The sequence below is a fragment of the Zootoca vivipara genome, chromosome 10 (genome assembly GCF_963506605.1).
Source record: "Zootoca vivipara chromosome 10, rZooViv1.1, whole genome shotgun sequence".
NCBI classification, from domain to species: domain Eukaryota; kingdom Metazoa; phylum Chordata; class Lepidosauria; order Squamata; family Lacertidae; genus Zootoca; species Zootoca vivipara.
In genome coordinates this window covers 69,431,865-69,450,511 of record NC_083285.1, presented here as the reverse complement: position 1 = coordinate 69,450,511, position 18,647 = coordinate 69,431,865, and the positions used below count along the sequence as shown (strand labels likewise).

Sequence of the window (18,647 nt, the reverse complement as noted above, 5' to 3'; positions counted from 1 at the left end):
AAGCCCCCGGAACACTCTTCCCGGGGGTTTTGTGGGGAATCCGCATGCCCCGCTGATTCCCCCCCCTTCTGCGATGCCAGAGACCTCGGAGCTCGAGGTATCTGCGTCCTCTCGCCAGCGCGATGAACCGGAAGTTGAGGAGAGGTTAGTTTCAGACACACTCAGATTGCTTGGGGAAGACCTGGGAGAGGAGGGCAGCTGTGGGACCTTCAGTCCCCCCAATTGCCTCATAGGGGCAAGACCTGCTGAGGAAGAGGACTTTTGCTGAAAGTGGCCTTGTTTTCATGTGTTTATCACTTTCATATCCCATCTCTCCTCCAAGGGGCTCAAGGTAGTGTATGCAGGTCTCTTCCTCCTCATTTTATCTTCACAACGACCCTATGAGGTAGGCCAGGCCGAGAGTGAGTGACTGCCCCAAGGTCACCCGCTGAGCTTCATGGTTGAGCGGGGATTTGGACCCTGGTCTCCCAGGTCCTACTCTGACATTCTAAATAATAATAATAATAATAATAATAATAATAATAGCTGGGTTTCCCCAGCGGCTTCCAACAGAAAAATGAAATAAAATAATCTATTAAACATTAAAAGCCTCCCTAAACAGGGCTGCCTTCAGATGTCTTCTAAAAATCTGGTAGCTGTTTTTCTCTTTGACATCTGATGGGAAGGCGTTCCACAGGGCGGGCGCCACCACCGAGAAGGCCCTCTGCCTGGTTCCCTGTAACCTCACTTCTCGCAATGAGGGAACCGCCAGAAGGCCCTCGGAGTTGGACCTCAGTGTCCAGGCAGAACGATGGGGGTGGAGACGCTCCTTCACTAAGCACTGCACAACACTGCCTCCTTAGCCATGGTTTCCTGTAGCCCAAAGATGGGTCCCCAGAGATGTTATTCTGATCAGGCCAAACATGAGACCGAGACACATACAAACCCATTTAAAGTACTGAAAGTGGTTCAGGTGTATTTCTGTTCAAACATTTAGTTCTGCAAATCATGCCAAGTGAAAGTGCTTGTTGGCCATGGCTGAATTTCAGAAGCTACAAGTGGGGATGGTGACCAGGTTCATTCCAGGCGGCCAAAAGAGCGAGCTTGGTGGAGTTTGCATCCTCGCAAGCAGAATGACCTCCGTCTTCCCTGTGACTGCTTGTGATCAGGTTGCAGGACTGATTTTCATAAACCTTTCTTTGCCCTGAAAGTCCCATCGCTGCTCTCAGGCTTAGACTCACAACTCTGCTGCCTCCCTTCAATATTTTGAAATGTAAATCAGGCAAACCTAACCCACACATGTCATTTTAACACACATTTTCATATATTATGCAAGTTTTGCTTCCCTTTTGATAAATTTTAGATCGGCTTGCCTTCAGCATTTTTAATGAGCATTTTATATTTTACGTAAATGGCTTAGAGGTCATGGAGGATTAAGTCTTGCACAACTCCTATACAGAGAAAGCAATAAGTAAAATCTTATTCAATGAACAAAGAGATAAAGATGAAGTTTATTGAATGTTACATTTTCTGATCAACAACCAGGAGACTTATGCAGGCAAATCAACAGCCAATCAACAAGGAGAGATCATAAAAGGATGTAGAGCTGGGGTCCTTGCAGGAATACCCCCTTTCCTTTATCTAAAGGAAGGTGTGTCTTCCTGATCCTGCCTTCTCAGGTGATGGGAAGCAGCGGCTCCATCCTAGAGTCTGTACTGGCAGAGGTATGAACGAGCATATCTGCAGTTCAAATCGTTCCACTTCATGTATCCTGCAAAGCAAAAGAGAACCTGTGTCTCATCCTCCACTCTGAGATTTTCCAAGGTTTAACATTGTAATGGATGCCACTGAGATATCGCTAGGGATGTTGGAGAACTCCTGATAGTCAGAGAGCTATGACACCAATACTAGTCAGAAGTGCAAGATGGCAAAGCCCAAGGCTACTCCATGACTTTCTTTCTACTTGAAGAGCTGAGATTCCCCCCTCTCCTGTTTTGATGGCAGACTCCTACCTTAAGTTTACAGAAAACAGAAAACAGTTCTTCACTGCAGCCACCAAAACTAGAATGCAATGGTTAAAGGGAGTATTAAAGGGAATATTAGATGTGTGTTTATAGGTTTGATCTGGCATCTCTCCCCCTGGAAAGGCTCTATGGAGCAGCGACCTGGGGCGACCTGGAGGAAACATCACAGGAAAGATTTGATTTATGGGGATTGCTCTAAGATGGCTGCTGCTGGCTGCTGCTGGCTATGAGAAGGATCTTTGGATTTTTGGATGGACTTGGCAAGATACCAGCATGCGAAGAGACAGTGTTAATTCATAGAGGAATCATAGGCATAATTTCACACAGAAACATACAGTGGTGCCTCGCTAGACGAATGCCCTGCTAGACGAAAATTCCGCTAAACGAAAGGATTTTCTGATCGGAGGTTGCCTCGCTATACGACGAGGTTTTCTATGGCCACCGCTTCGTCTTGCGAAAGTGGCCATAAAAACCTCCGATCAGAAAATCAGGGCATTCATCTAGCGAAACGGGAACACCGCCGCCTCCCGCCTGCCTCCCCCAACACGGAAGGCAAGTTCAGAGACGTCCGAAGTTGCCTTCTGTGTCAGGGGAGGCAGGTGGGAGGCGGCGGAGGGAGACTGCCGCCGCCTCCCCCGACACGGAAGGCAAGTTCAGAGACGTCCCAAGTTGCCTTCCGTGTCGGGGGAGGCGGCGGAGGGAGAAGCTCTTCTCCTGCCGCCGCCTCTCGCCCCTCGACAGGCGGGATGGGGGGGAAGCGGAGGGTGTTTCTTCTGCTTCCCCCCATCCCGCCTGTCACACAGAGGGGATCATAGGGCGCTTCTCAAGCCCCTATGATCCCCCCTCTGTGACAGGCAGGATGGGGGGGAAGCGGAGGGTCTTTCTTCCGCTTCCCCCATCCCGCCTGTCGCACAGAGGGGATCGTAGGGCGCTTCTCAAGCCCCCACGATCCCCCCTCTGTGACAGGCGGGATGGGGGGGAAAGCGGAGGATTGGCGGGCGCTGCTTGGGGAAGGCAGGCGGGCAGGTGGCAACAGCCTGTGGAAGCTCCGGGGCTGTTGCCATCTCCCTGCCTGCTTCCCCGAGCTGAAGCGCCCGGGGAACGGAGCCGAATTGTGGCGCGGAGGGGGGGGGCTTTTGCCGTTTACCTTCCCTGAGCTAAGGGGGAGGCAAACGGCGAAAAGCCCCCTCCCGCGCCACACTTCGACTCAGGGGCTGGCTTGGCGGCAGCGGGAAGGGGGGGAAAATTCCTCCCCTTCTTCCCGCCACCACCAAGCCAGTCCCCGAGCTGAATTGCGGTGTGGCGGGGGATTTTCGCCGTTTGCCTCCCCCTCGCAGCGCCGCAATTCGGCTCCGTCCCCCGGACGCTTCGGCTTGGGGAAGTAGGCAGGGAGATGGCAACAGCCTGGGAAGCTGCGGGCTGTTGACTTCTCCCTGCCTGCTTCCCTGAGCCGAAGTGCATAGGGGGACAGAGCCGAAGATCGGCGGGCGCTGTTTGCCGGGCTTGACAAGCCCCGCAAGCAGCGCCCGCCGATCTTTGTGTGACAGGCGGGGGTGGGGGGAAAGCGGAGAACGATCTCCGCTTTCCCCCCACCCCCGCCTGTCACACAACACAGATCCGAAGATCGGCGGGCGCTGTTTGCCGGGCTTGGCAAGCCCCGCAAGCAGTGCCCGCCGATCTTTGTGTGACAGGTGGTGGGGAAGGCAGGCAGGCAAGAGAGCAAGCGCCTGCCTGCCTGCTTTCCCCGCCGCCAGTCCCCCGGAGCCCATAGGAACGCATTGATTAAGTTTCAATGCATTCCTATGGGAAACCGGGACTCTCTAGACGAAAAATTCGTTACACGAATTGACCCATGGAACGAATTAATTTCGTCTAGCGAGGCACCACTGTATATGGTTTGGTTAAAGTCGCTTGCTCGAAAAACCTCAGGGGCTTGAAAGAAGACAGAAGGATTTTAATAGACTATTGGATAAGATCTGGACTTGATTGATTAGAAAGCAGCGAATATAGGCTTCCGGTCCGTCGCGCCGGTGAAGAAGGATGCAGGGACTTCGCACTCCGAAGTCCCTGGCCTCGCGGAGGGGGGGGGGGAAGTCCGCAGAGCAAGCGGACTCCCCACAAAAGCATCGGGAAGAGCGTCCCGGTGACTGATGTGCCCAGCGGCTGCTCCGTTTGCGATTCCTCCGCTGCCCGAGAGCTCAGTAGAGCGATCGAGAGTCAGCGGAGTGGAGTCGCGGGAGCCATCTTGGGATCCAACTTACCTCCTAGAAGCGAAGCTCCAAGTCCTTACCCGGCAAGCGGCGGATTCTTCCAAGAAAATAAAAGATTCGGTCAAAGTAAGCGAAATCTCCATTTGGACTTTTGGACTTTAAAAATTTTAATTCGGAAAATAGGGAGAGATTCAAAAACGGAAGTCGATCTCTTCCTAATGGTCAATTAAGAGGCGCATTAAATATTCCAAAGCCGAAAGGAATACTTTGTTTTTTGCACCCAAAAGAAACAATGACTTTTCACCCCTTTTCAAACCCCGGAGCCGACACCTCTTGAGGAACAGCAAGTGCGCAAAGGGGTAAAATTTTTTGACAGCTGTCAAAGCTGTCAAAGCTGTCAAAAGACAAGAAAAATTTATCAAAACCCTTTAAAAGTTTAATTGGCTGCAAGATCATATTAAAAGAGAAGTATCTGGACTTAAGAGATGATTTATTGTGGAAAAGTTAAAGACAATGGAAGGAGCAGCCAAGATGGAGGAAAGCGTGAGTGAATGGAAATCTCCAGTGTGCTCTGTCTCCTAATCTCCTGCCTGTATGTGGTTAGAAGGAATGAAAACTATGTATTCACCAAGCTTCCAAGAGGCAGTTTTGAACTATTTAGGGATTCTGAAGGACATTCACAGGACATTGCAACACTCCAGTCTAACATGTTCAGAGACTTGGGTTCAAGATCAGGACTCAGAGGATAATGTTGAAAGCCAGCTTGAGATCAAAGAACAAGAAGTGGATATTGTAAAAACTGAGGTGGATTACAAAAAATACGACTTGGAGGAAGTACAACAAGGATTTGGAAAGGAAAAAGACAGCTGTAAAGAACAACAAAATGAAATAAAGACTCAAGAAAAGAAGACCCCTGGAGGAACTGAAATTTGGGGATGGGAAACAGAGGGAAAGGAAAGGCAGAAAGAGGGGGGGCAGAGGCCTGGATTGGGAAATGGGAAAGATGTGGGGTGGGATAAAAATTTTTTAGTGAAGGTATATTTAGGCTGAATGAATAACAGTTTCTGAAATCTTGGCTTGTCAAAGGAAATGCTGATCCGATTGGGGGGAAGGTACCGGAGGGGAGAGGGGGGGGGCAAGTAAAAGTAAAATGTTAAGTTGTAGATTAAGAAAAGGAGTGGATAGAAAAATTGGAGTTTTCTGGAGGGAAAAAAAGAATGGCTGGGGAAAGGAAATTTAGATTTGTATTAAATGTTTCTTTTTGGCCAGGTGTCTGGGCAGAGGGCCACCCCCCTCCCTCTCCCCACTTGGAAGCACCCGGTGGCAGGGGGTGCTCTGAAGGGGAGTGAGGGGGTGGAGGGAAACCCAGACACAAAAATGGATCTCCTTTGGAAGGTCTCACCCCATGGAGGCATCTTGTGGCAGGAGGTGACCCGTTGGGAGGGGGCATGAAAAAGGAGGAGGATAATGTGAATATTTAAAGGAAAAGATTTCAATTATGAATAGAAAATCTGCCATAATTATGTTAAGAAATTAAGAAGACTAGGAAGAAGAGATCTGAGGAACCCATAAGTACAATGTTAAGTTACAAGAATTGGTAAAAGAAAGTTTTTTGTTTTGTTTGTTTTATGTGTGTGTGTTTAAGGAATGGCTGAGAGAAATCCAAACCAGGCTACTCTTCCGCACCTGGCCTCCTGGTGGCAGGGGGGGGGCTGAGGGTGGAGGAGTGGGGGGGGAGGACAAAGTTAGCCTTAAAATGGACCCCTTCGGCTCTCAACGCCTACTGGTCTTACTAGTGGCAGAAGTGGACTGGTGGGGGAAGGGAGGGTGGAGGGACAGAAAGTATATATATTGGTGTATTTTATGTTTTGTCTGTTTTTATATAAAAAACCAATAAAAATATTTTTTTAAAAAAAAGAAAGCAGCGAATATAAAGGCTTCCGGTTTGTCACCCGATCTGACCGGCGGGGTTTGTCTCGAGCTCCGAGGCAGCCCAGTCGCGGGGGTCATTTTGAACGTCAGCGTTACCCTAGCGAAGTGAAGCTTCGAGCTGGAGGTGGAGAGCGGCAGATTCTTCCAAAGTATAAGATCCGGAAAATTGGACTCCATGAGTAAAAGACTGAAACCTCCCCCACCAACATCTCCACGTCACCTGGGCTCACCCACTGGTGGAGGAAGGGGGTGCGGGGTGTGTGGTCTGCCCCAGGTGTCATTCCCAGGGTGTGTGACATTGCGCCACGCACCCCCCACCTGCGCCAGGCCCCCTTGGATGCGCGCCAGAAGCTCACCCTCTGGGCTCACCTGTGTTAGCCCAAAGCTCAACGCAGTTCTCGTTTTCATTGTTGTTGTTGTTGGGCTCTCCCACATTCCAGTTCTTGTAGCTGTTTGAAGACCGATCCGTCCACTGCCACTGCCGGTTCTGTGTGAGCAGGAAAGCAGTTTGGTTGTCAGGGAAGAGAGCAAAGATGCCCAGACAAGGCTCTCGCTAGGCAGAAGGGAGACCTGGAGTCTCCTTGCAGCAGCTGCTCACTCTCTTTTGCACACACACACACACACACACACACACACAAACACACACATTATTAAATTTTCTGTTTTACAATTTAAATTACTCATTTTTTACATCCTTAAGATATCAATGGCTTCCCTTCTTCTCTTTCCACGGTTCATTTTGCATATCATAAACCCCTGCATATTTTACAAAAACTATACTATTCAGTATTCCATTATTGCATCCATCAAAACTGATTTACACTATTGAATTTATCTTAATGCTGCCAGGGTTTTCAGCTGTACACAGTTATTTCCCGTATATCCAATCAACATTTTCCAATCTTCTCTAAACATAAGTTCTTCTTGTTCTCTTATTCTTTACGTTAAGACTGCAAGCTGCGCATATTCTGTCAACTTAAGTTGCCATTCTTCGTTAGTTGGGACCTCGCTCGTTTTCCATTTTGGGGCTAACGAAACGCAGTTGTTGCATACATAAAGAACCTTTTTTGACACCTGGGAATTTATGACTGAATTATTCCCAACAGAAAGGACTCTGGGATTTTTTTTGGGAGGGCGTACTTTTAAACTCCCCCCCCCCAATTCATTATGGATCATTTCCCAATACTCTTGTACCACATGTGAAAGAACATTCCCTCTGGGGCAGCCACACACTCTCAGTCTAGCCTACCTCGATGTACATACATTACTCTGCTACTGATAAATATATATGAAAATGGTTCACAACAATGGAGAATCCCAATGAATTTCCAAATACATTCTGGGGGGGGAGGCACCCCGCCCTCTTATTAAGTTCAGCATCTTTTTTCAAGGGCCCCCGCAATCTGCTTTGGAGTCGTTTGTCCAAAAGCACCTTAGAAGCTAAAATAAGCCAGCAAATTCACCTTCAGGGGGTCATGCAGTCCAATCCAGACACGAGTTCTATCTTTGCGGTATTTAATGATGTACTTGGCCAGCTCGGCAGATTGATGGATGCTGTGGATGGAGGCCAGGTGACCGCCAGGGAAGTAATGTTGGCAGGTGATCTGAGAGAGGGCAAGAGAAGTGTCATTTTTAAATTTATTTTTACCCAAAGAGCAGGAAATCAGGGAGGATTACATAAAGGGCAGGGATGAGGGAACATGCATGGAAGCCCAAAGAGTTTGCAGGTGGGAAAGAGGATTTTGGGCACTTTCGTGGCATCCCATAGCTCAGAGTAAGCCCTGAAAGCTGGAGGCAGAGCTTGTTTTCCTGCCCCCCATCTAAAATCGCACATACAGTATACCTAACTGGGGCACTGATATCACATGACCTCTCCTCCCACCCTTGCCAAGGACAGGGGCAGCCCTCTCCTTGAAAAATGGGGGGTGAAGACCCCTCAGCCCCCAATACTTGGCACCCCTGATACCTATGAATTAGCACATGCAGATTTGAGACAAGGGCTTGCACCATTGCTCTTCCAGGCCCCCCTGTTCTGTATTTCGTATATTTGTATATTTGTATTTGTATATTTGTATTTGTATTTACAAACCGGCATCAACTCCCGCCCAGAAACCAATGTCCCCACTGTAAAAGGACGTGTGGATCCAGAATTGGCCTCCACAGTCACTTACGGACTCATTGTTAAGACTGCATTTATGCAAGACAATCTTCAGGGTCATTTTACCCATAGAGGCACCAAGTTCTGGAGGCTGCCAGGGAAGAGGCAGAGGCTGGACGTGGCACATCCCGACATCAGCTCACGGCCCTTGCCACCTCTGCCATGCTGTGGCCACCAGCTAAGCTGGGAGGCGCCGTGTGCAGCCTTCACCTCTTCCCCGCCAGAGGAGCCACCCCCCAGCCGCTGCCCGCCTCCTGCAGCCCCGCCGTCCTCCATAAAAAAACTCTGGGAAATGGGGGCGGGCGGGCGGAGGGAGCTTTGCACCACGGCACCAGATATGCTTAAGACAGCCCTGACAATCTTCCTTGGCTACAATATTTGTATTTCTAGTGCTCTGTGTTTGGGTGTTTCTAAGGTTTGCTGCAAGACGTTTTGGGCACGGCTCGTTGTGTAAAATCAGCATGTAAGTAAAGCGATCAATCCAAGAGGCTGCACTTACCTCTGCCTCAGCCCAGCTCACTTTATCGCTGAAGAGTTTGTAGCAATAGCCACCATATGGAAACCAGTCCATGTGGCAGCAGGAGGCCTCAGCGGCTGCTCAGGAAGTCAAAGGAAAAGCCAGTGTAATGGGTTAGCCAGTCAGAAGCTGGCCTGGGGTTGATTTTCATTTATTTGTTTAGATACTTGATTATATATATATATATATATATATATATATATATATATATATATAATTTTATTAAGAGAAATTTAAATCAGTACAATTTGTCAACACTACAACCAATTACATTTTCCCCCTTTCCCCCCTCCTCTCCCACCCCCCTCCCCGGATTTCCCTCAGCTCCCTTATCTGATTTGTATATTCATGAAATTAAAAGACGCCTGCTTCTTGGGAGAAAAGCAATGACAAACCTAGACAGCATCTTAAAAAGCAGAGACATCACCTTGCCAACAAAGGTCCATATAGTTAAAGCTATGGTTTTCCCAGTAGTGATGTATGGAAGTGAGAGCTGGACCATAAAGAAGGCTGATCGCCAAAGAATTGATGCTTTTGAATTGTGGTGCTGGAGGAGACTCTTGAGAGTCCCATGGACTGCAAGAAGATCAAACCTATCCATTCTGAAGGAAATCAGCCCTGAGTGCTCACTGGAAGGACAGATCGTGAAGCTGAGGCTCCAATACTTTGGCCACCTCATGAGAAGAGAAGAATCCTTGGAAAAGACCCTGATGTTGGGAAAGATGGAGGGCACTAGGAGAAGGGGACGACAGAGGACGAGATGGTTGGACAGTGTTCTCGAAGCTACGAACATGAGTTTGAACAAACTGCGGGAGGCAGTGGAAGACAGGAGTGCCTGGCGTGCTCTGGTCCATGGGGTCATGAAGAGTTGGACACGACTAAATGACTAAACAACAACAACAACAACAACAACAACAACAACAATGTTTATAGGGGACACGACTGAACGACTAAACAACAACATTGTTTCTGCATATTACACAATTGTACAATTCCCTATACCAGGGGTCCCCAGACTTACTGGCGTTTGGGCCGGTTCCCACCGTGCCGATCGCGCGGCAGGCCGGAGGATGGGGGAGCGCGCGCCTGTGCGGGCCGGTGGGTGGGGGAGTGCGCGCTCGTGCGCATGCGCACTTACTGGCGCGGCGGCGCGCTTCCAGGGTGGAAAAAGCGCCGAAAATCCGTTGTGCGCATGCGTATGGGCCTCCCCCAACCCGGAAGTGCACCAGAAATGACCTCTTCCGGGTCGGGAGAGGCCCATACGCATGCGCACAAAGGATTTTCGGCGCTTTTTTCCCGACCCGGAAGAGCGCTGCCGTGCTGCGCACCGTAAGAGCGGGCGGCGGGGGTCGTCGCGGGCCGGATTGGCAGGTCAATTGGGCCGCATCCGGCCCCCGGGCCGTAGTTTGGGGACCCCTGCCCTATACAGTGGTACCTCGGTTTACAAACACAATTGGTTCCGGAAGTCTGTACTTAACCTGAAGTGTACTTAACCTGAAGCGACCTTTCCCATTGAAAGTAATGGAAAGTGGATTAATCTGTTCCAGATGGGTCCGCGGAGTACTCAACCTGAAGTGTACTTAACCCGAAGTATGAGTGTAATTGGTTCCGGAAGTCCGTACTTAACCCGAAGCGTACTTAACATGAAGTGAACTTTCCCATTGAAAGTACTGGAAAGTGGATTAATCCGTTCCAGACGGGTCCGCGGAGTACTTAAACTGAAAGTACTCAAACCGAGGTGTACTTAAGCCGAGGTATGACTGTAGTTCATATTCTACTAATAAAAAGTTATGTATGTATGTATGTATGTATGTATGTATGTATGTATGTATGTTTGTTTCATTTCTATCCCTATTTCCTCAAGGAGCCCAAGGTCACTCCCTAGCTCTGTCTGGAAGAATGGAACTCACCTCTCGAGAAAGGAGCAGCAATTAGGAAGCTGAGACCAAAGAAAGCCAAAACCCCCATCTTTAGGTTTCCTTCCTTTTCTGCGGGGAGAAAGAGCTAAAGGTAAAGGACCTCTGGATGGTTAAGTCCAGTTAAAGGTGACTATGGGGTTGCAGCGCTCATCTCGCTTTCAGGCCAAGGGAGCCGGCATTTGTCCACAGACAGCTTTCTGGGTCATGTGGCCAGCAGGACTAAACTGCTTCTGGCACAAGAGAACACTGTGACAGAAACCAGAGCGCATGGAAATGCCATTTAACTTCCCACCACAGCAGTACCAATTTATCTACAGTACTTGCACTGGCGTGCTTTCGAGCTGCTGGGTTGACAGGAGCTGGGACAGAGCAACGGGTGCTCACACTGTTGTGGGGATTTGAACCACCGACCTTCTGATCGGCAAGCCCAAGAGGTTCAGTGGTTTAGACCAGGGGTCAGCAAACCTTTTCAGCAGGGGGCTGGTCCACTGTCCCTCAGACCTTGTGGGGGGTCAGACTATATTTTGAAAAAACGTATGAATGAATTCCAATGCCCCAGAAATAACCCAGAGATGCATTTTAAATAAAAGGACACATTCTACTCTTGTAAAAACATGCTGATTCTCAGACCGTCTGTGGGCCAGATTTAGAAGGTGATTGGGTCAGATCCGGCCCCTGGGCCTTAGTTTGCCTACCCATGGATTAGACCACAGTGCCAACTGTATCCCAGGTAGGCAGCCGTGTTGGTCTGCCGTAGTCGAAACCAAAAGAAATAAATTCCTTCCAGTAGCACCTTAGAGACCAAATAAGTTTGTCATTGGTATGAGCTTTCGTGTGTATGCACAATCTGAAGAACTTTGCATACACACAAAAGCTCATACCAATGACAAACTTAGTTGATCTCTAAGGTGCTACTGGAAGGAATTTTTTTATTTTGTTCCGTGTCAAGACGAAAGAGGAGATGGACCTGAGAGAGGTGATCGGTGCCAAACCTTTGGAATGCCCCCCATCTGTTATGACAATTGCCAAATCCAACCTCCTTTGTGGAGTGTTCCTTCAGCTTCTTATCTCCTCTCCTCTCCTTGGGAGTCCTCTGGGTAGCTGCCACTGCCATCCCTGGTCTCTGAGCTGCCCCACCTGCTGCCCCAAGGAGAGGTTCCTCCTCACACTGCCCCAAAGGGGCCTGGGACTTGTTGTCTGTCCATTCCCAACAGCAAGGGCTGGTCGACTGGCTGGCTGGGCTCCCTCACCTGCTGGCTTGCTTACTCCGAGGCCACCTCAGCTCCTGGAAACCAAAACCCCCTGGCCAGCCCCAGAGGCACCATTCGCCTGTGGATCTTGTAGCCAGGGCTGCTGCAACAAACAGCTGTGCAAGCCTTTGGGAGGCAGAGTCGCAAGAGGGCATCAGAGGAGGAAGGGAAGGACAGAGGGACAGAGCCCAGTGTTGCCCGGGCACCCCGGCCATCCTTCAAGGCACCCCAGGGTGCTATGGCACACTGGTTGAAAACCACTGATCTTGGGGCATTGAGGTGCCCCCGAAAAACATACCCAGGTCAAGAGAATTCACTTGCACGGTGCAGTATGATTCTTCTGCAGGGATTTGGCTGCTGTTGAACCCTGGACAAAGGGACCAGCTTGGCTACTCACCTGTCCACCTGGATGAATGGATGATTGATCTGCTGTGGTGGCAATTCACGCTTCACCTGAGACAAACACAAACCGTTCTGGGTCATTTATATCCCCTGGAGAGTTTAGTGAGAGGCTAGTGGTTTTGCATTTGCATAGATAGGAAGGAGCACAAAAGGGCACTGTTGATTATTGTTTAAGGGCAAACATGACCCAGAAATAAGGAAGTATTTTGCTTGTAGTGGGAGTGTGGGACAATAGAATCATAGAATAGAATCGTAAGTTGGAAGAGACCACAAGGGCCATCCAGTCCAACCCCCTGCCAAGCAGGAAACACCATCAAAGCATTCTTGACATATGCCTGTCAAGCCTCTGCTTAAAGACCTCCAAAGAAGGAGACTCCACCACACTCCTTGGTAGCAAATTCCACTGCCGAACAGCTCTTACTGTCAGGAAGTTCTTCCTAATGTTTAGGTGGAATCTTCTTTCTTGAAGTTTGAATCCATTGCTCCATGTCCGCTTCTCTGGAGCAGCAGAAAACAACCTTTCTCCCTCCTCTATATGGCATCCTTTAATATATTTCAACATGGCTATCATATCACCCCTTAACCTTCTCTTCTCCAGGCTAAACATACCCAGCTCCCTAAGCCGTTCCTCATAAGGTATCGTTTCCAGGCCTTTGACAATTTTGGTTGACCTCTTCTGGACACGTTCCAGCTTGTCAGTATCCTTCTTGAACTGTGGTGCCCAGAACTGGACACAGTACTCCAGGTGAGGTCTGACCAGAGCAGAATACAGTGGTACTATTACTTCCCTAGATCTAGATCAGTGTTTCTCAACCTTTTTTGGGCCAAGGCACACTTGTTCCATGAAATAAATCACGCGGCACACCACCATTAAAAGACGGGGCAAATCCTGGGGGTTGGGAATGGGTGGGGGACTGAGGAATAGGGAGGGTGGGGAGACAGGGGGGAAAGGAAGTAGGTCGACCCACTGGCACACACACACACACACCAAAAAATGAGACTGAGAGAGGTCATTCCCACAACATTTACCTGCTTTGCCAGCCCTGGATGAGGTTGGTGTACTTGCTGAGAGAGCCCTCGAGCACCGCCTCTGTCGTCCTGCCTGCCGCCAGCCCCCCGCTCCCTCTTGGGCTGGCCGTGGCTGAGCTGGGGCTGCTGCTGCCACCACCGCCGCCTCCCTCCGGCCTCCCCGCTGGTGTAGCCACCGCCGCCGCTGCTCCTTGGCGGCCCGAGAGCCCTCCCTGGCTGGCGGAGGAGGACGGCGAGGAGGTGGGGCTGCTGCTGCGGCTGCTGCTGTTATTGCCGCCGCTGGACGGGGCTGCTGCTGCTCCGGAGTCCCTGCCGCCCTGCGCCGCTGCCGCCGCTGCCTTCTCCATGGAGCGCGCGGGGAGAGCGCGAGGAGGCAGCCTCGGCTGCCGACGGCGGGCTGGGAAATACCTGACTCATACGCAAGGAGGGAGAGAGGAAGGGCCGGAGAGAGAGACCCGAGGGGCAGCCTCCGCCGCCTCCGCCTCCTCCTCCTCCTTCTCCCGGGATTGCGGAAAGCAGCGGCGTCGGCGGCGCTTTGTGTCCGGCGGCGGAGATATCCGCCCCGTCCCTCGATGTTCCCGCTTCCAAGCCTGGCCCCTCAGCCCAGGCGCGCGGCCATGAAGCGCTGCCTCGCTCAGGGAGCGAGCGCGAGGAGATGACGGAGAAACACCCTTTGCGCCCCCGCGCCCTCCAGACTGACCCGGCCAGCTTCCTTTCCGGCGGGTCAGCGCTGCCTATTGGCGGCCGCAAATCGCCCTTCTCGTCGCCTCATGTCCCGGCACACCAGCCAGCGTCTCGCGGCACAGTAGTGTGCCGCGGAACAGCGGTTGAGAAACGCTGATCTAGATGATATACTCCTATTGATGCAGCCCAGAATTGCATTGGCTTTTTTAGCTGCTGCATCACACTGCTGACTCATGTCAAGTTTGTGGTCTACCAAGACTCCTAGATCCTTTTCACATGTACTGCTCTCAAGCCAGGTGTCACCCATCCTGTATTTGTGCCTTTCATTTTTTTTGCCCAAGTGTAGTACTTTACATTTCTCCTTGTTAAAAGTCATCTTGTTTGCTTTGGCCCAGTTGTCTAATCTGTTAAGGTCATTTTGAAGTGTGATCCTGTCCTCTGGGGTATTAGCCACCCCTCCCAATTTGGTGTCATCTGCAAACTTGCTCAGGGTGCCCTCAAGCCCATCATCCAAGTCATTGATAAAGATGTTGAATAAGACTGGGCCCAAGACAGAACCCTGTGGCACCCCACTAGTCACTACTCTCCAGGATGAAGAGGAGCCATTGATGAGCACCCTTTGGGTTCAGTCAGTCAGCCAGTTACAAATCCACTGAATGGTAGCATTGTCTAGCCCACATTTTACCAGCTTCTTTACAAGAATATCATGGGGCACCTTGTCAAAGGCCTTGCTGAAATCAAGATAGGCTACATCCACAGCGTTCCCTTCATCTACCAGCCTTGTAATTCTGTAAAAAAATGAGATCAGATTAGTCTGACATGATTTATTTTTCAGAAACCCATGCTGACTTTTAGTGATCACAGCATTTCTTTCTAGGTGCTCACAGACCGTTTGCTTAATGATCTAGAATCTTTCCTGGTATTGATGTCAGGCTGACTGGGCCGTAATTGTTTGGGTCCTCTCCTTTCCCCCTTTTGAAAATAGGGACTATATTTGCCCTCCTCCAGTCTGCTGGAACTTTGCCTGTTCTCCAGGAATTTTCAAATATTATTGCCAGTGGTTCTGAAATCACCTCTGCCAGTTCTTTTAATACTCTTGGATGTAGTTCATCTGGCCCTGGAGACTTGAATACATCTAAACTAGCCAAGTATTCTTGTACTACCTCCTTACTTATTCTGGGCTGTGTTTCCCCTGCTGAATGAGCGGCTCCATATTCTTCAGGTCGGGCATTGTTTTCTTTTTTGGAGAAGACTGAGGCAAAGAAGGCGTTGAGGAGTTCTGCCCTTTCTCTATTCCCTGTTCGCATTTCACCATCTTCTCCTCTAAGTGACCCCACTGTTTCCTTGTTCTTCCTTTTGCTACGGACATACCCATAAAAGCCCTTTTTGTTGCTTTTAACCTCTCTAGCAAGCCTGAGTTCATTCTGTGCTTTAGCTTTTCTGACTTTGTCTCTACACGTGCTGGCTATTTGTTTGAATTCCTCTCTGGTGATTTCCCCCTTTTTCCATGTTTTGTACATATCCCTTTTAAATCTTAACTCAGTTAAAAGTTCTTTAGATAGCCACCCTGGCTTCTTTAGGCACCTTCCATGTTTCCATCTCATTGGTATTGCCTGAAGTTGTGCTTTTAATATCTCCCTTTTTACAAATTCCCAACAATCATGAACTCCCTTCCCTTTTAGTATTTCTGTCCATGGGATCTCACCCAGCATTTCCCTAAGTTTTCTGAAGTCGGCTTTCTTAAAGTCTAGGATTTGAGTCTTAGTATGCTTGGTTGCTCCTTTCCTCTGAATAATAAACTCCAGAAGAGCATGATCACTCCCACCTAATGCTCCTGCCACTTCTACCCCACTAACCAGGTCATCACTATTGGTTAGGACCAGATCTAAAATGGCTGATCCTCTTGTTGCTTCTCCCACTTTTTGGACAATGAAATTGTCTGCAAGGCCAGTGAGGAATCTGTTCGACCTTATGCTCTTGGCTGAGTTTGACATCCAACAAATATCAGGATAGTTGAAATCCCCCATTACTACTATCTCACTTCCTTTAGAATGCTTGGTCATCTGTTCCAGGAAGGCACCATCTGTGTCCTCAGTTTGGCTTGGGGGTCTATAGTAAACTCCCACAATGAGATCACTGTTATTTTTCTCTCCCTTAATTTTGACCCAAATACTCTCAATTTGGCTTTGAAGTTTTTAATCCTGGATCTCTTCACAGGTATACACATCCCTGACATATAACGCTACTCCTCCTCCTTTCCTGTTTGGTCTATTTCTCTGAAATAGATTGTATCCCTCTATTTCTACATTCCAATCATGAGACTCATCCCACCAGGTTTCAGTGATGCCTATTATGTCATATTTAGTTTGCTGTACCAAGAGCTCAAGTTCATCTTGTTTATTTCCCATGCTCTGTGCATTAGTATACAGACATTGAAGACCATTGATCATTCCCCCATGTCTCTTATTTAAGGATATTTTCGTCCCACCACTAGGTCTGCATGCTGTTTGCTCCATTTGGTCCTTGACATTTGGACGAACATCTTCAGTGCTTGATAGACTCCTACCTTCAGGACCACTGTCTCCCTCCCCCACATAAGTCAGTTTAAAGCCCTCCTGATGAGGTTTTTGAGTTTCATAGCAAAAACATTCCTCACAACCTTTGTGAGGTGCAGCCCATCAGTTGCCAGAAGTCCATCTTCAAGAAACTGCAGACCGTGATCTAAGAATTCAAACCGTTCCTGTTTGCACCATTTGCTAAGCCAGGTTTTTACTTCCCCTATTTTCCCTCTCTCCCTGGGCCATGTTGTTCAACTGGGAGGACAGATGAGATGACAATTTGTGCATTTAATTGCTTCAACTTCCTGCCCAGAGCTTCATAATCACTTTTGATCTTCTGCAGGCTATGGCTTGCAGTGTCATTGGTTCCCACATGGACCAAAAGGAAGGGGTATTTATCAGTGGGTTTTATGATTCATTGCAGCCGTTCTGTTACATCTTTGATCCTGGCCCCGGGGAGACAGCACACCTCTCGAGACATCTTGTCAGGCCCACAGATCACTGCTTCTGTACCCCTCAGTAGGGAATCCCCTATCACCACTACACGCCTCTTCATAGGCTTGTTCAGGATTCTTCCATGTGCTGTCCCTTCCAAGGTTACCTGCATATTCCCGGAGGACTGACTTTGCTGCTCGTCTTCATATTCCTGATCAACTGTGATGAGGGAGAGATCTTCAAATGGAGTCTGTTCCTCGTCTTCCGTGTTAAGGGAGAGCACTTCAAATCGATTGTGTAGTTCTAAACACTCAGAGCGATCCCTGGGCCTTCTGCTTCTATGAGTCACGTTCCTTCATACATCTGGGTCCTGTGTTGGGGAACTGACCTCCTCAGGGATGTCCCCTGTCACTTCTGGTTCGTCGCGCTGGCGAGAGGACGCAGAGACCTCAAGCTCCGAGGTCTCTGGCATCGCGGAGGGGGGAGAAGTCCGTGGGGCGCACGGACTCCCCATAAGAACAATGGAAAGAGCGTTCCGGTGGCTTAGCAGCCCGGCAAAGCTCTGGACGCGATACCTCCGCTGCCCGGGAGCTCAGTAGAGCGACCGAGAGTCAGAGGAGTGGAGTCACGGGAGCCATCTTGGGCAACATCGTTACCTCCAAGAAGCGAAGCCCCGAGTCTTCAGCCAGCAAGCGGCGGATTCTTCCCAAGAAACAAAAAAAATTGGACAAAGTAAGTGAAATCTCTAATTTGGATCTTTGGAAACTTAATTGGAATTACAGGAAGAGATTCCAAAAAACGGAAGTCGATCTCTTCCTACTGTGGACTTTAGAGGCGCGAAAATATCCCAAAGCCGAAAGGGAAATGATTGCTTTTATAACTCCAAAGAAAGAAAGCTTTTTCTAACCCCTTCTCGACCCTGGAGTTGGCACCCCACGAGGCTCAGCAAGGTTATTAAGAAATAAATCTGACAGCTGACAAAAAGGGAAAGAAGGAGAAACTTTTGTTAAGGACGTTAATTGATAATAGAAGAAGTTAAAGACTTTGAAAATGGTTAGCCAATATGGAGGTTACCGTTTCTGAGGAAGGAAATTTCCAATGTCTACTGTCTTCTTATCTTCACTCTGTTTGTGGTTAAGAAAGAATGTCAACACCCTATTCAGCAGCCTTCCGGCAGACTGTGTTAAACTACTTGGAAATTCTGGGAGACATGAGAGATCTCTTAAAGAGACAGGAACAATTTAGCTTACCATTGGCCAATATAGCAGACCATGGACAGGATCAAGATGTTATTTCTGAAAACAAGGGCGTACCCACCATACGGCAAGTTAGGGCAGCTGCCCTACTCTAGAAGCAGGGCTGGTGGGCAGAGGCGGAGCACAGCCCGGCGGAGCGCGAGTTCGCCATTCCCGCCGCGCCGCGCCGCACCCTCCCTCCAGCTCCCCGGCGCGCCCTCAGGCAAGGCCAAGCGCGGCGGGGAACCAGGGAGCGGGGAACCCACGCTCCTCCTCGCACAGCCTACAGCGTCAGGAGCGCTGCCAAAAGGCTTC

At 49.5% G+C, this 18,647-nt stretch overlaps 1 protein-coding gene across 1 annotated transcript; it reads right to left on the bottom strand.

The window, feature by feature from the left end:
* Window positions 1-1,463: 1,463 nt before the first annotated feature.
* LOC118078701 (C-type lectin mannose-binding isoform-like) lies at window positions 1,464-12,442 on the bottom strand. Its single transcript, XM_060279275.1, has 6 exons — window positions 12,387-12,442; window positions 10,731-10,808; window positions 8,803-8,897; window positions 7,609-7,749; window positions 6,515-6,632; window positions 1,464-1,750 (listed from the first exon to the last, which is right to left on the bottom strand). The coding sequence occupies exons 2-6, from the start codon at window positions 10,786-10,788 to the stop codon at window positions 1,683-1,685; spliced, it is 480 nt and encodes a 159-aa protein (XP_060135258.1). The 5' UTR covers window positions 10,789-10,808; window positions 12,387-12,442; the 3' UTR covers window positions 1,464-1,682.
* Window positions 12,443-18,647: the final 6,205 nt, after the last annotated feature.

Excerpts from the sequence above, each read along its gene's own strand:
- LOC118078701 (XM_060279275.1), bottom strand. The coding sequence starts at position 10,788 with ATGGGGGTTTTGGCTTTCTTTGGTCTCAGCTTCCTAATTGCTGCTCCT. Across the intron at positions 6,633-7,608 it reads GACTGCATGACCCCCTGAAG|AACCGGCAGTGGCAGTGGAC; the intron begins GTGAATTTGCTG and ends CTGCTCACACAG. Across the intron at positions 1,751-6,514 it reads TGAGCTTTGGGCTAACACAG|GATACATGAAGTGGAACGAT; the intron begins GTGAGCCCAGAG and ends TTTGCTTTGCAG.